Consider the following 17,658-nt stretch of genomic DNA (forward strand, 5'->3'; position numbering starts at 1 on the left):
CAGTCTTTCGATCTCCACCAAGGCGAGCAGCAATGTCGCGATACGATAAACCGCAATCGCGACAGGCTACAAGCCGACATTTATCAAAGTCGGAAACGTGATGGTACGCATTTCTCCTCCTTACACGAGGCATCGCAACAACGTTTCACCAGGAAACGCCGGTCAACTGCTATTTGTGTATGAAAAATCGTTTGGAAACTTTCCTCATGTAAGCACGTTGTAGGTGTCACCACCGACGCCAGTCTTGTGTGAATGCTCTGAAAAGCTAATCATTTGCATATCACAGCATCTGCTTCCTGTCGGTTAAATTTCGCGTCTGTAGCACGTCATTTTCGTGGTGTAGTAACTTTAATGGTTAGTTGTGTACATCTATACATAATTACTCTGCAATTCACACTTAAGTGCCTGGCAGAGGGTTCATCGAACCATTTTCGTACTACTTCTCTGCCATTCCTCTCTCGAATGGCGTTTGGGAAAAAGGAGCACCTAAATCTTTCCGTTCTCTTATTTTATTATGATGATCATTTCTCCCTACGTAGGTGGGTGTCAACAAAATATTTTCGCATGTGGAAGAGAAAGTTGGTGACTAGAATTTCGTAAATAGAATCGCTGCCAATAAAGCCGCCATTGTTTCAGTGACTGCCACCCCAACTCGCGTATCATATCAGTGACACTCTCACTCCTACTGAGCGATAACAAGAAACGGGCTGCCCTTCTTTGCACTTTTTCGATGTCCTCCGTCAATCGTACCAGGTAAGGATGCTATACCGCGCAGCAATATTCCAACAGAGGACGGGCAAATGTAATGTAGGCTGTCTCTTTAGTGGGTTGGTCGCATCTTGTAAGTGATCTGCCGGTAAAGCGCAGTCTTTGTTTCGCCTTCCGCGCAATATTTTCTATGTGGTCTTTCCAATTTAAGTTGCTCTTAATTGTAATTTCTAGGTATTTAGTCGCATTGACAGCCCTTAGATTCGTGCATGAGCTTTCACTTTTCTTTGTTTAGTGCCAATTGCCACTTTTCATACCATACGGAAATTATCTGTAGATCATTTTGTAATTGGAATTCATCGTCTGATGATTTTACTAGACGTTAAATTACAGCATCATGTGCAAACAATCTAAGGGGGCTGCTCAGATTATCACCTAGAGCATTTATGTAAATCAAGAACAGCAGAGGGCCTGTGACACTACCTTGTGGAACGCCAGGTATCACTTCTGTTTTACTCGATGATTTACCGTCTATCACTACGAACTGTGACCACTCTGAGAGGAAATCACGAATCCAGTCACACAACTGAGACGATACTCCATATGCAGGCAATTTGATTAATAGTCGCTTTTGAGGAACGATATCAAAAGCCTTCCGGAAATCTAGGAATATGGAATCCATCTGAGATCCCTTGTCGACAGCACGCATTACTTTGTGGGAATAAAGAGCTAGCTGCGTTGTACAAGAACGATATTTCTGAATCTGTGTCGTTTATGTATCAATAAGTAATTTTCTTCAAGGTGATTCATAATGTTCGAGTACAGTATATGCTCCAAAATCCTACTGCAAATTGAGGTCAGTGATATGGGTCTGTAATTCAATAGGTTACTCCTATTTCCTTTCATGAATTTTGGTGTGACCTGTGCTACTTTCCAGTCCTTAGGAACAGACCTTTCGTCAAGTGATCGGTTGTATACGATTGCTAAGAAAGGCGCTATTGTGTCTGCATACTCTGAAAGGGACCTGATTGGCATAACATCTGGACCGAGAGACTTACCTTTCTTAAGTGATTTGTTTCGCAACACCTAAGATATCTACTTTTATGTCACTCATGCTAACAGCTGTTCTGGTTTCGAATTCTGGAATATTTACTTCGCCTTCTTTCGTGAAGGAATTACGGAAAACTGTGTTTAGTAACTCCGCTTTAGTGGCACCATCATCGGTAACATTTCCATCGCTATCGCGCAGTGACGGTATTGACTGTTTTTTGCCACTGGTGTACTTTACATACGACCGGAATCTCTTTGGGTTTTCTACCATATTTTGAGACAATGTTTCATTCTGAGGAGAAAGTTAGTGAGAAGATTCCTCCGCAACGAGAAACGCCTTTGTTTTAATTATATACGCTACAAATCCTGTATCGTAGCAGTGACACTCTTCTTTTAACTTTCTCCATTTACTCCGTCAGTCATATCTGGTAAGGATCCCACACCGCGCAGAATAGAGGATTGACAAGTGTAGTGTAGGCACCGTCTTTAGTAGATCTCTTGCGTCTACAAAGTCTCCTGACAGTAAAACGCAGTCTGTGGCTTCCCCCACAACATCTTCTATGTGTCCTTTTCAATTTAAGTAATTTGTAATTGTAATTCCTAGGTATTTAGTTGAATTTAAGGCCTTTAGTTTTGACTGATTAACCGTGTAACCGAAGTTTATCGGATTCCTTCCAGCACTCGTGTGGACGACCTTACACTTTTCGTAATTTAGGGTCAATTCCCAATTTTTGCTCCATACACATATCTTTTCGAAATCGTTTTGCAATTTGTTTTGGACTTCTCGTGACCTTACTAATCGATAAACGACAGCATCGACTGCAAACAATCTAAGACGGTTGCTCAAATTGTTTCCTAAATCGTTTATGTAGACAAGGGTCACCGAAGGGGCTATAACGCTACCTTGGGGAAAGTCAGATATCAGTTCTGTTTTACTCGATGACTTTCCGTCGCTTACTACTAACTCTGACCTCTGTGACAGGAGAGCTCGAATCGATTTGAAACGTCCCCTTGGAAAAATTACTGTGCTGATAAACCTCTTACATTATTTTATTTTCAAACAGCTGAGCAGAACTGAACGTACTTAGACGTTTGTCTCTTTACCTATTCTGATCAACACTAAACTGACAGACAATATTTTTAGCGCAACGCAATCTGACTTTCAACAATCTCTACAAATGAATAGCCTTGACTAACAAATAACCTATACCTTTCACGTATCACTTAGCTCACAAAAATCTTGGTTATTCAAACTACTGCAATACAGCGAGCGCCACTACTGCCAGCTAAATAAAAGATTCAAACTACGGAAGTCACTAACTACTGAAGGCATAGTATATATATATATATATATATATATATATATATATATATATATATATATATATATAGCAGTTCATGACATCCAGTCTTACAAATGTACTGTCTCTGATGGACACACGTCCAGATCATCCGCTCTCAAAACTCCGCCATCTCTCTCCCCACATCCACCACTGCTGGCGGCTGGCCAACTGCCCAACACTACAACAGCCAACAACAACGCAAACCAGCCACAGACTGCACACAGCACAGCCACTGATTTTCATATAGAGCGCTACACGGCGTTACCAACATAAAATCCTAAACAGCCTACTTACATAGCCCCCATGCTCCCCACAAAAAATTTTACAAATTGTTTTGGCCAGTGGCCAATACAGATTTGGAAATTTTTTTTATAATTGCAATAACAAATAAATCAAATGCACACGCTTATTGATACACTGTTGGTCAAAAGCTAAAATTTTCTCACAGTCCATTAAGACAGTCCTGATCATTCATGACAGTAAAATTGCAGTGTTTTTTTTTTCTCTCAAAGTCTGAGCAGTAAAAGAGATCGCACACGGAAGTAGTGGATTTCCATGCAATCTTGAAGTAGTGTTGTCTTTCCAACAGAAAGACAGTGCTGACTCCTGACATGCAGACAGGTAATAGGCCACAACAGAGCAAACGCACAGCAGTGTCAGTCGAAGTTTTGAAGAATATTGGTAGGTAGGTCATCACAGAGCAGACCACTGTAGTCTTGTTAGAGATTACGGTATTGATGGGCCACTAGAGGTGCAGACCCACTGCAGTCCATGTAGAAATAATGGTATTGGTGGGCCACCAGAGGTGCAGACCCACTGCAGTCCATGTAGAAATAATGGTATTGGTGGGTCATCAAAGGTGTAGACCCACTGCAGTCCATGTAGAAATAATGGTATTGGTGGGCCACCAGAGGTGCAGACCCACTGCAGTCCATGTAGAAATATGGTATTGGTGGGCCACCAGCGGTGCAGACCCACTGCAGTCCTTCTAGAGACGGCCTGCAGCCATCTGTTGCGAGTCTGCAGGTGCACAATCACCATCGAAGAGTCTTGCGGACAATATAGCAAGTCCATAAACCACCACTTTTTGGAATTGTCCTTAGCAATGCTGTTAACCAGCCCCTTGCTGAATTATTTACACATGTGCAAACACTAACAGTCCCAACTTCTCACATATTGTGCATATGTTATGACCAACAAAAATGTGTGCAGTGAAATGAATGCTTACAAGTTACTTAATTTGATGAACTGGTGCAATTACAATTTTATAACATGAGAATACAATAACAAAGGTACAAAATACATCATTAAAGAACGTAACAATACAGACAACATTTGTAGTAATACGGGCTTTACAAAAGAATCGAAATAACATATACTTCAGTGTTACAGGAATTATGACATAAGTACATACATAAAAGATCAGAATAACTTTTGAAAATAATGTCTAAACATCTTTACAAAGTAAATAACATATTATTAGAAAAATTCTACAACATAACTCTTATCAGCTAAACACATAAAGACAGGAGGAACACAAATACACAAGGGTACACAAACACATAGCAGAATAACACAAAAGGATAGGACATGGTTTGTTTTGCTGCAGTATTTTGCAAACAAAACTTTCTTTACATCTTGGAGATCTCTTTTCATTCATCATTATTCCCAAAAAGTCCTGTCTATTCCTGTTGTCCCTAAACTCTACTGTTTTGTTCATATCCTCTTTCTAAATAACTTTTTCTGCTTGTACAATACTCATTTTTGCCGAAATCATTTTCATATAACTTCTCAATGTATTCTTTCCCTATTCTTCATAGTCAGTTTCTTATATAGTCTACCCTCTCTTACGATAACTTAAATCTACTGAGCTCAGATGCATAAACTAAGGTATGAGGCAATGCAGCAGCACAAAACAATTAACACAAACAGCAATGACAAAAAAATGCAAATTGGTAAAGCTAGCAGCAGTAAATCTAAATAAGCAAAGCAAATGTGCGTTATATGTGCAGCGAACAAGAAAAATAAATCAGTAGTAAAACTGGCTTAAGAGAGTAATACAAAGCGACATTCAGTAGCTCTATTCCTGGCAAACAGCAGCAGCAAATGCAAAAACTTATACCTAAATATGACATAGCTCAAGCAGAAAAAATATTACAGTAAAGATAGGAAATGTCTAATAACTACACTCCCGGAAATGGAAAAAAGAACACATTGACACCGGTGTGTCAGATCCACCATACTTGCTCCGGACACTGCGAGAGGGTTGTACAAGCAATGATCACACGCACGGCACAGCTGACACACCAAGAACCGCGGTGTTGGCCGTCGAATGGCGCAAGCAGCGCAGCATTTGTGCACCGCCGCCGTCAGTGTCAGCCAGTTTGCCGTGGCATACGGAGCTCCATCGCAGTCTTTAACACTGGTAGCGTGCCGCGACAGCGTGGACGTGAACCGCATGTGCAGTTGACTGACTTTGAGCGAGGGCGTATAGTGGGCATGCGGGAGGCCGGGTGGACGTACCGCCGAATTGCTCAACACGTGGGGCGTGAGGTCTCCACAGTACATCGATGTTGTCGCCAGTGGTCGGCGGAAGGTGCACGTGCCCGTCGACCTGGGACCGGACCGCAGCGACGCACGGATGCACGCCAAGACCGTAGGATCCTACGCAGTGCCGTAGGGGACCGCACCGCCACTTCCCAGCAAATTAGGGACACTGTTGCTCCTGGGGTATTGGCGAGGACCATTCGCAACCGTCTCCATGAAGTTGGACTACGGTCCCGCACACCGTTAGGCCGTCTTCCGCTCACGCCCCAACATCGTGCAGCCCGCCTCCAGTGGTGTCGCGACAGGCGTGAATGGAGGGACGAATGGAGACGTGTCGTCTTCAGCGATGAGAGTCGCTTCTGCCTTGGTGCCAATGATGGTCGTATGCGTGTTTGGCGCCATGCAGGTGAGCGCCACAATCAGGACTGCATACGACCGAGGCACACAGGGCCAACACCCGACATCATGGTGTGGGGAGCGATCTCCTACACTGGCCGTACACCTCTGGTGATCGTCGAGGGGACACTGAATAGTGCACAGTACATCCAAACCGTCATCGAACCCATCGTTCTACCATTCCTAGACCGGCAAGGGAACTTGCTGTTCCAACAGGACAATGCACGTCTGCATGTATCCCGTGCCACCCAACGTGCTCTAGAAGGTATAAGTCAACTACTGTGGCCAGCAAGATCTCCGGATCTGTCCCCCATTGAGCATGTTTGGGACTGGATGAAGCGTCGTCTCACGCGGTCTGCACGTCCAGCACGAACGCTGGTCCAACTGAGGCGCCAGGTGGAAATGGCATTTCAAGCCGTTCCACAGGACTACACCCAGCATCTCTACGATCGTCTCCATGGGAAAATAGCAGCCTGCATTGCTGCGAAAGGTGGATATACACTGTACTAGTGCCGACATTGTGCATGCTCTGTTGCCTGTGTGTATGTGCCTGTGGTTCTGTCAGTGTGATCATGTGATGTATCTGACTCCAGGAATGTGTCAATAAAGTTTCCCCTTCCTGGGACAATGAATTCACGGTGTTCTTATTTCAATTTCCAGGGGTGTATGTGACATGTTAACACTAGAGTGATGCATCACGATAAATTACTCTATGAAACAATTTACCCAGTCATTGAAAAAAAATTATGTATGCAATTCCTGTGAAGAGAAATGGCTATTTGTGCTTCCTTTTTTTTTTTTTTTTTAAGAAAGTAGATCATAAAATTATTGTTTAATGGATCTGTAGACAGATAATATTTACATTACTACATGTATTAAATTTTATTTTAACCAATGCTGCACTGCAGCTAGAAACGAGATATTAAACAAAATGAGCAATCTCTCACCTAGAAAGACAATAGATGTAAAATGTTTCTCATGATTTCATTAGGCATTTTAGTAAATATCAGAAAGTGTCGTATTTGCGATGCTTTCTACAAAGGAATGTCAATATCGAGGTTAATGGTCTCTTTTTTCTCCACCTAATGGCTTTTTCTTTCTTTCTTTTTTTTTTTTTTTTTTTAAGGCGACTGGCACAACTGGGCGTCAAGGTCACTTAGCTTTCTTACCGAAATATTTACGACAGCAATTTGTGCTACAGTGACAGTCATATAAAAATTTCACAGGTCGAGAATTTGCGTTACAAATGTGTAGAAACAAAATCCTATAAATATAACAGAGCCCAAAATATTTTCGCCGGCATTGTGATACATTCACGCATTTACACACATTTAATAACTCTTAAAGTACGATTCTTGGTTTCCAACATCCTTTTTCACAAATCAGAGTCCCTAACCACTACTCGTTATTCCTTACTTTTTTACACATATACATATTCGTCGACACTTCTTCAATATTTCACCATAACAGATACGTAGCATAATCAAATTCCTCATATAGCATCAGCTTATTGATCATAAACATACCTCAACAGCATAATACACAACGTCGTCGTAATAATATCATAAAAACTCAGCCAAATCTCAAAAACATCATAGCTTTCTGCAATAATTTCAAAACCTGAAAAAATTCTCTGCTCAATTTAATAGTGTCATCTACCTCTTCGCCAGATCACTTTGTCTCCTTAATTATTGAATAACTCTCGTACATTGTAAACTATAAGGCACCTGTGATACTTCCTTGGGGTACTCAGGGTATTTTCTTTACATCTGTCGATTTTGTTCCATTAAGAGCTACGTGTTGAGTTCTGTCTGCAAGGAAGTGTTCAATCCAGTCATGGATGCGTTTGATACTTCAAAAACTAGTATTGTTTTTCACTAAAAGGGAGTGCGGGACGGTGTTAAATGTCATCCTAAAGTCAAGGAACATGGCCTCAACCTGAACGCTTTTGTCGACTGCGCTGTGGATCTCACGGAGGAACAGAGAGAGCTGAGTTTCTCAAGATCTCTTGTTGTGAAATCTGTATTGATGTTTTACAGAGGTGATTTTCATTCCCCAAAAAGTTCTTAAGTATTGGGCGCAAAACATGTTCCATAATTGTGCAACAGACTGACATCAACGATACGAGCGACTATTGTGTGCATGTCTCCTACGACCTTTCTTGAAAACGTGAATGATCTGTCCTTTTTTCCCAATCGCTAGATACCGTTCGTTGTTCCAGTGCTCTACAATAACTGTTGACAGAGTAGGAGCAAATTCTTCCCCATAATCTTTGTAGAATCTTATCTGGCGCTGATACCTTTCCACTGTTAAGCGACTATAGTAGACACTGAACACACCACTTAAGCTGTAAGATTTTTTTATGGTTTTTTCACAGCTTAAACTACGACCAGTTTCGGGCTATTATAAGGGGCATTAAAGTGAAACCCGGTCACTAGTTTAAAGTAACGGCAACGAGTTTATTAATTCAAAAATGTAGTTACGCCAAAACTGTTTATCCCATTGCGGCTATAGCCGGTCGATTCCGTCCTTGAAGAAGCCAGTAGGCTGCTGTTGGATCCAGGCCTAAACCCAGTCACACCCTTCGTCCGTTACGAATTAATGACCGCGAATAGCTTGTGTTAGAAATCCAGACACATGAGAGTCACACGGTAACAGTCGGGGCTGTACGGTGGATGTTCCAGCGTTTCCGACCGAAACTGCTGCAGTGTCGCCTTTACAGAATTGGCCGCGTGTGGGCGAGTATCATCGCGCAGGAAGATAACGCCATTGGATAACACGCCTCGGCGTTTCGACGTGATGAATCGTCTGAGGTTCTGTAAAGTGGCTTGATAAGGCTGGGCATTCATGGTGGTTCCCTGTTCCAGGAACTCTACAAGTAGTGGGCCCTCGTGGTCAAAAAAGAACATCATGACCTTACCAGAAATGGTGCGCACCGCCTTTGGTTTCTTTGCAGGTGGTGAAGTCGCACGTTTCCACTGCTCGCTCTGACCCTTGCTTTCCGGTTAAAAATGGTGACAATGTGTTTCTTCACCTGTGGCAATACGCGAAGAAAGCCGTATTGCTCTTCATAATAACGTTGCAGGTGACTCAAAGACTGCGTCATTCGAGTATTGCGCTGTTCGGCGGCAGTTGGTGGGGAACCCACTACGCACAGATTTTTCGCAAACTCAAGTGTTGACGTCAATCTGTATATTGAGTAAGCAGTAAAGGAAACAAAAGAAAAATTCGGAGTAGGTATTAAAATTTATGGAGAAGAAATAAAAACTTTGAGGTTCGCCGATGACATTGTAATTCTGTGAGACACAGCAAAGGACTTGGAAGAGCAGTTGAACGGAATGGACAGTGTCTTGAAAGGAGGACATAAGATGAACATCAACAAAAGCAAACCGAGGATAATGCAATGTAGTCAAATTAAATCGGGTGACGCTGAGGGTATTAGATTAGGAAATGAGACACTTAAAGTAGTAAAGCAGTTTTGCTATTTAGGGAGTAAAATAACTGATGATGGTCGAAGTAGAGAGGATATAAAATGTAGACTGGCAATGGCAAGGAAAGCATTTCTGAAGAAGAGGAATTTGTTAACATCGAGTATAGATTTAAGTGTCAGGAAGTCGTTTCTGAAAGTATTTGTATGGAGTGTAGCCATGTACGGAAGTGAAACATGAATGATAAATAGTTTGGACAAGAAGAGAGTAGAAGCTTTCGAAATGTGGTGCTACAGAAGAATGCTGAAGATTAGATGGGTGGATCACATAACTAATGAGGAGGTATTGAATAGAATTGGGGAGAAGAGGAGTTTGTGGCACAACTTGACAAAAAGAAGGGACCGGTTGGTAGTACATGTTTTGAGGCATCAAGGGATCAGAAATTTAGCATTGGAGGGCAGCGTGGAAGGTAAAAATCGCTGAGGGAGACCAAGGGATGAATACACTAAGCAGGTTCAGAAGGATGTAGGTTGCAGTAGGTACTGGGAGATGAAGTAACTTACACAGGATAGAGTAGCATGGAGAGCTGCATCAAACCAGTCTCAGGAATGAAGACCACAACAACAACAACAACAAGTATTGATGCATTATGGAGTGGGCGGTGGCCACGCTAATACCCAGTAACAGAACGATGTCGCCCAAGGTGATTCTGCGGTTGTTCGAGACTGAAGCATTCGCTTTCGCAACCAGCCTCTTCATCCCCTCGAGGAATCGTTTGCGCCATTCCACAATACTTGAACGACTCAGTCTGTACTCACCGTTCATCCGTCGATACATTTCACGGCCTCCACTCCCTTCGCCACCAAAAATCGTATCACTCCTTGTTGTTCTTGCTTACTCGCCTGCATGTTCGGTACTGGACGGTAACTTGTATGACCACCTTCTCTCCGGCGTGAAACCACACTGAAGTTACGCAACATCAAACGGTGCGCACGCTTCAGTCTCTTTACCTGTTGTTGGCGCCACCAAACACACAGTTACGTGATGCTATCTTACGCATACGGCAAAGGTAGACGCATTGACCAGGTTTCATTTGAATGGAACTCATATATGTCCATCACCTGGAGTCAAACTGAAAATAGACTAGAGACATAGGCTAATAATATACACTCCTGGAAATTGAAATAAGAACACCGTGAATTCATTGTCCCAGGAAGGGGAAACTTTATTGACACATTCCTGGAGTCAGATACATCACATGATCACACTGACAGAACCACAGGCACATAGACACAGGCAACAGAGCATGCACAATGTCGGCACTAGTACAGGGTATATCCACCTTTCGCAGCAATGCAGGCTGCTATTCTCCCATGGAGACGATCGTAGAGATGCTGGATGTAGTCCTGTGGAACGGCTTGCCATGCCATTTCCACCTGGCGCCTCAGTTGGACCAGCGTTCGTGCTGGACGTGCACACCGCGTGAGACGACGCTTCATCCAGTCCCAAACATGCTCAATGGGGGACACATCCGGAGATCTTGCTGGCCAGTGTAGATGACTTACACCTTCTAGAGCACGTTGGGTGGCACGGGATACATGCGGACGTGCATTGTCCTGTTGGAACAGCAAGTTCCCTTGCCCGTCTACGAATGGTAGAACGATGGGTTCGATGACGGTTTGGATGTACCGTGCACTATTCAGTGTCCCCTCGACGATCACCAGAGGTGTACGGCCAGTGTAGGAGATCGCTCCCCACACCATGATGCCGGGTGTTGGCCCTGTGTGCCTCGGTCGTATGGAGTCCTGATTGTGGCGCTCACCTGCACGGCGCTAAACACGCATACGACCATCATTGGCACCAAGGCAGAAGCGACTCTCATCGCTGAAGACGACACGTCTCCATTCGTCCCTCCATTCACGCCTGTCGCGACACCACTGGAGGCGGGCTGAACGATGTTGGGGCGTGAGCGGAAGACGGCCTAACGGTGTGCGGGACCGTAGCCCAGCTTCATGGAGACGGTTGCGAATGGTCCTCGCCGATACCCCAGGAGCAACAGTGTCCCTAATTTGCTGGGAAGTGGCTGTGCGGTCCCCTACGGCACTGCGTAGGATCCTACGGTCTTGGCGTGCTTCCGTGCGTCGCTGCGGTCCGGTCCCAGGTCGACGGGCACGTGCACCTTCCGCCAACCACTGGCGACAACATCGATGTACTGTGGAGACCTCACGCCCCACGTGTTGAGCAATTCGGCGGTACCTCCACCCGGCCTCCCACATGCCCACTATACGCCCTCGCTCAAAGTCCGTCAACTGCACATGCGGTTCACGTCCACGCTGTCGCGGCATGCTACCAGTGTTAAAGACTGCGATGGAGCTCCGTATGCCACGGCAAACTGGCTGACACTGACGGCGGCGGTGCACAAATGCTGCGCAGCTAGCGCCATTCGACGGCCAACACCGCGGTTCCTGGTGTGTCCGCTGTGCCGTGCGTGTGATCATTGCTTGTACAGCCCTCTCGCAGTGTCCGGAGCAACTATGGTGGGTCTGACACACTGGTGTCAATGTGTTCTTTTTTCCATTTCCAGGAGTGTATTTACACACAGTATTGCACAGAAGAAAACAAAAAGGTAGCTGCTGTGGCTACACTGTAGCAGCAAGTAATTTTAATTGTCTTGTGATTACGAGCGATTCAAATCTGGTGCTATTCTGAAACACAATTCCCCCACCTTCACCTACCTAGAACTCACCATTGACCTTCACCTTGCCTGGATCCCTCATCTCTATCCAATCAAAAGTGCACAACCACCTCCATTTCCTTAAACTCCTCTCTGGCCAGACAGGGGGGTTGAACCCATCTACCATCCTCCACACCTACAAATTCTTAATTCATCTCATCCTCTATTATGGCAGTCCCGCCTGGTTATCCATCACCCGCCACCCCCCCCCCCCCCCAGATTCTATAAGTCCCTCCAGATCCTCCAGCACCATGCACTCCACCTCACCTTTTGTATACCCCTCCTGTCCCCCACGCGGATGCTCTGTGACCTGATTCCTTCCCCCTACTGCTCCTATTCCTCGAACATATCCACATTACACCTCCCGCCAACTTGATCCCCCCATCATCTGGTTGCTCCTCCGCTCTCCAACCCTCGCCCACTGCCACGCCTTCACTGGTGTGTCCCCCTTACCCTCCTCTTTTATACCATCCATCTCCTATCCGAAGGTGGCTTCTGTGACTGTCCGGCTGGCCCCGGCGGAGGTTTGAGTCCTCCCTCGGGCATGGGTGTCCTTAGGATAATTTAGGTTAAGTAGTGTATAAGCTTAGGGACTGATGACATTAGCAATTAAGTCCCATAAGATTTCACACACATTTGAAGATTTTTTTTTGGTGGCTTCCGTCAACTCGCCCTCCTGGATGACGCTCTCTCTCCTTCCATTTATCCTTCCTATCAACTCTGATCCTCACCTCCCCCTCTTTCCCTCTGTCCTTTCTCAGGCTCCCTCTCCCCCCCCTCTTCCATCCTGTTTCCTTTTCTGCACCTACCCTCTATGATTGCTTTCTCTCCCTCAAGTCCTTTCGCTTTCCCCTCCACTGCCTTCATAACTCCTTCTAGCAACTACCCTGTGCCTCCTTTGTTGTGCCCCCTCCCTCCATTGCCTCACCATATTTCTTGCATTTCCTCGCCACCCCCCGTTTTTCCCCTTCCTCTGCCTGGGTCCTTTCCCCCCCCCCCCCCCTCCCATCGGCACTTGTCCCCAATAGAGCAATGTACTGTGAGTGCTCAGTGTTGTGCGTCCCCATTTTTAAGTGTGCTGCCGTGTTTTTTTAATTGTGCCTGTCTAATTCCTATGTGCTTTAATCAGTATCACCCATACTTTGTTTTTTATATTTTTTTGCAACTTTTTATCATGTTCTTTCTTAACCACTCACCGTTTTATCACCAATTTTTATTGTTTTTTATATTTTTTTCGCAACTTTTTATCATGTTCTTTCTTAACCACTCACCGTTTTATCACCAATTTTTATTGTTTTTTATATTTTTTCGCAACTTTTTATCATGTTCTTTCTTAACCACTCACCGTTTTATCACCAATTTTTATTGTTATATCTCCTCATTTGTTTTTATTTAACTTTTCTGTCGGCTGCAGAGCGGAGTATTACACTGCTACCTCCCTCCCCCCCCCCCCCCCCCCACTTCTGGATTTTGGATTCTTATTTTTACCGCTGTGTGCTGACACGGTCGGTATGTCGCGTGTGTGTCGCAGGCCTGGTGGCGATGCTGGTGCGGCCGGCGATGAACGAGCTGTACCTGCTGGCGGTCTCGTACGTGATCCTGGCCACGTTCCTGGCCGTCATCCTGGCGCTGTGCATCGCGCCCTCCATCACGCAGTGGCAGCAGGACGGCGCCTCTGAGGGGCAGAAGCCGGAGCCGGAGCTGGAGCCGGTGGCGGCGGCCGTGCCGCGGGCGACGGCGGGCGCGTGGGCGGCCGTGCTCTTCACGTACGTCACGTACGCGCTGCTGCCCGTGCGGCTGCAGGAGGCCGTGTGCGCCGGTGTGCTCATCGCCGTGCTCCAGCTCGGCTGCGGACTCATGCTGGCCCAGCCGGGCGCCGCGCACGCGCTCTGGCAGCAGGTAGGATAACACTTCCTCACTCAATTTGCACAATTCCCCTCTAGTACACCTGCATCACGTCATCATATCTCCACGGTATTTCAGCAAACACACTTCTAGCTTAATAAAATTTTCTCGGTTTTCCAGCCGCGTCAGTTGCTTAAAATCCTACGAGCTTTCGACCGAGCTCTCCCCGCTAGTTGTCAAGTGCTAATACGTTGGCCATACAGTACGCGCTGTGGAGCAACGCCGGACGGAACACGAGACGTGCTTACGCCTATGCTATCGGCCGCGGCAGGAAACGCCTTAGAAAATTGGACACCGAGTTCTGTTCGACGAAACATGTGTCGTTATGAAGACGAAGGGATTTTGGATAGCGTCATAAAAGAAGCTACTGAGGACACCGAAAGTGTGCAAAAAATGTCAGCTCGTTTTGTATTACCACGTAATAGGGGAGAGAGTGTGGCAGATATGATACGCGAGTTGGGATGGAACTCATTAAAGCAAAGGCGTTTTTCTTCGCGGCGAGATGTATTTAAGAAATTTCAGTCACCAACTTTCTCTTCCGAATGCGAAAATATTTTGTTGAGCCCAACCTAGTATGATTGTGGTTCGATGAACCCTCTGCCAAGCACTTAAATGTGAATTGCAGAGTAATCATGTAGCTGTAGAAACACTATCAACAAGGACGGCGCTTTTCAGCTCAGCACAGCATGGGATCTGGCTATCGTGATGTCAAGACGAGCGCGACGGACGCGGGATGGAAACATTACCGTATATGGAGAGGAAGAGAGCACCACTGACGTCACAGCCAACAGCGCGGCTGTATAACGACGCTGCCACGGCGACACAGCAGTCACTTTTACCACTTCACAGTGTCCAAAAGCTCGTGGCATTTTATCCACCTGACGCTGCTGGAAGCCCGAGAAAATTGTATGAATTCATATCGCCGCGAAACCGTGCATTCATACAGTTGGCTATTTTCACGTGGGGGTTCCTGATGACTGCTACTCACCTCGGCTTGACGTCCGATGTACGACGGACAGTCAGATGAAAACTGAATACCCACTACAGTACGACCGTGGAATGGTTCCATTCAAAAATGATCACCACAGGCATTAAGACATTAATCCCACTGGGAGATGACGCAATCAACACCTGTTTTGTACAAAGTGGTCAGCAGCTGACAGATCGACAACCACACCCACTGCACTTCCTTGTTCGACTGAAATCGACGTCCATCTTTCTCCAGGTCGCCAAAGATGTGAAAAACCACACAGCGGAAGTTCTGGGCTGTATGGAGAGTTCTGTAGTGTTTGCCAGCCAAATTGCTGAAGCGTTGCATTCATCTGATTCAAGGTGTGAGGCCAGGCACGATCATGTAGCAGGATCATTCCGTCTGACAGCATTTCTGGCCAATTTTTACTGTATTACACATCACAGTCTCTGCAAAGTGTCTCCATTGCGCTGCAATTAATTTTAATTCCGTGCTCCAGTAACTTGACGAGCAGAAGTCCCCTGCACTCACAGATGGAGGTCATGTGACCTTATTGGAACTTGTGTGTACAGTTTTGGATTGTTTTGGCGTGGGAAATATGGGATGTTTCCACTGCTGGTTTTCGCTTCTGACGACACAGGTCAGAAACGCGTGAACATTCTCATGATATCGCTGCAGATAACCATACTGGGCACAGTTCTGTCCATATTTTGGCGAGCCGTGGTAGCCGAGCGGTTCTAGGCGCTTCAGTCTGGAACCGCACGAGTGCTACGGTTGCAGTTTCGAATCCTGCCTCGGGCATGGATGTGTGTGATGTCCTTAGGTTAGTTAGGTTTAAGTAGTTCTAAGTTCTAGGGGACTGATGAGCTGAGATGTTAAGTCCCATAGTGCTCAGAGCCATTTCAACCATATTTTGTGCCCCACCAGTTGATTTTACATCCACTGTGCTTAGATCCTGCGGTAATGCATGTGGTCTTGGACGATGACATGCTCGCAGCCATAGCTAACGCCAAGTTGAAGAGTGCTAACAAATCACTTGTGCGACTGGTTCCTATCCAGACATAAACTTTAGTGTTCACAATATGACATATTTGTCCTCTTCAGTCTCAACTAGGGATGGAAACCATTTTCACTCGAGATGTTCCAGAATGTTGAGAATTCCAGTGAAGCGACGCTTCTCTCTCTATAGCCCAAGCAATAATGCGCTGAGCTGTTAATATGCCACATTTGAACCCTTAAAACAACAGATAGTGTTGGTATTCAACAGGCTGCTCGAAGTTTCTTGAGTTACTGGCATATGGTTATTCTGTCAACTGCACAAACCTAGCGAGGTGGCGCAGTCGTTAGCACAATGGACTCGCATTCGGGAGGTCAACGGTTCAATCCCGCGTCCGGCCATCCTGATTTAGATTTTCCGTGATTTCACTAGATCACTCTAGGCAAATGCCGGGATGGTTCCTTTGAAAGGGCACGGCCGACTTCCTTCCCCATCCTTCCCTCACCCGAGCTTGCGCTCCGTCTCTAATGACCACGTTGTCGACGGGACGTTAAACACCAATCTCCTCTTCCTCCTCCCCAACTGCACAAAAGAAGTCAGAATTCAGAGAAGACTCGGGAAGAAAAGAAGAAAAAAATAGCTATGACTTGTATGATGCGTAATATGGAGTAAAAAGCATTAACTGAAAAGAATGTGACTAAAATTTGAAAGTAAAAAGTACATAAAACTTCGAAACACTTTTTCGTATAGGTCTTCTGGTACTATGCAACTGCAGTACTTCCATTTTTTTCTGGCTGTTTCTGCACTGCTAATGAAAAAACGAACTCGAAAGTGCACTACCTCTGATACGGAAACAAAGTACCATTATTTTTTAAAAAAATTGCAGCCCAAATGTTTACGTGAATTTCAACAAGAATCTTAAACTTCAGTAGAATATTAATTTCCAGTAGGTTGAACCAATGGATGCCTATAACGTCCCTTGGAAATTTCAAAGACTATGTTTGATAGTCATTTCAGAACAGGCACCTAAACAACTAGATAATTATCATTACGAGTGTAGGTGTTTTCCTTTGTCCTTGTGTTCTCAATGACAGCCAAGAAATCAGAGTTCCCGAAGTTTTCGACACCCATTGTCACTGTTGAAGCAACTACATATGTCATTCAGCCAGTACACTTTCTGACATTGTGTACACCGCTGCTGCCGGCCGCTATGGCCAAGCGATTGTAGACGCTTCAGTCCGGAACCGCGCTGCTGCTGCTACGGTCGCAGGTTCGAATCCTGCCTCTGGCGTGGATGTGTGTGGTGTCCTCAGGTTAGTTATGTTTAAGTAGTTCTAAGTTCTAGGGGACTGGTGACCTCAGATGTTAAGTCCCATAGTGCTCAGAGCCATCTGAACCATCTGCACACCCCTGCTCACTGCTGAACATTTCTCTTCGTTCTGGCAAAGCGGAACAATATACACTCCTGGAAATTGAAATAAGAACACCGTGAATTCATTGTCCCAGGAAGGGGAAACTTTATTGACACATTCCTGGGGTCAGATACATCACATGATCACACTGACAGAACCACAGACACA

At 45.4% G+C, this 17,658-nt stretch overlaps 1 protein-coding gene across 1 annotated transcript in view; it reads left to right on the forward strand.

The window, feature by feature from the left end:
* Nucleotides 1-17,658, forward strand: part of LOC126295328 (adenylate cyclase type 6) — a 2,630,635-nt gene that overhangs the window by 1,704,758 nt on the left and 908,219 nt on the right. Inside the window, exon 7 of the mRNA XM_049987795.1 lies at nucleotides 13,738-14,105. Within this exon, the coding sequence (XP_049843752.1) occupies nucleotides 13,738-14,105 (368 nt within the window). The remainder of the gene's footprint in view (nucleotides 1-13,737; nucleotides 14,106-17,658) is intronic.

This window comes from Schistocerca gregaria, chromosome 11 (assembly GCF_023897955.1).
Source record: "Schistocerca gregaria isolate iqSchGreg1 chromosome 11, iqSchGreg1.2, whole genome shotgun sequence".
In the NCBI taxonomy this organism is placed as follows: domain Eukaryota; kingdom Metazoa; phylum Arthropoda; class Insecta; order Orthoptera; family Acrididae; genus Schistocerca; species Schistocerca gregaria.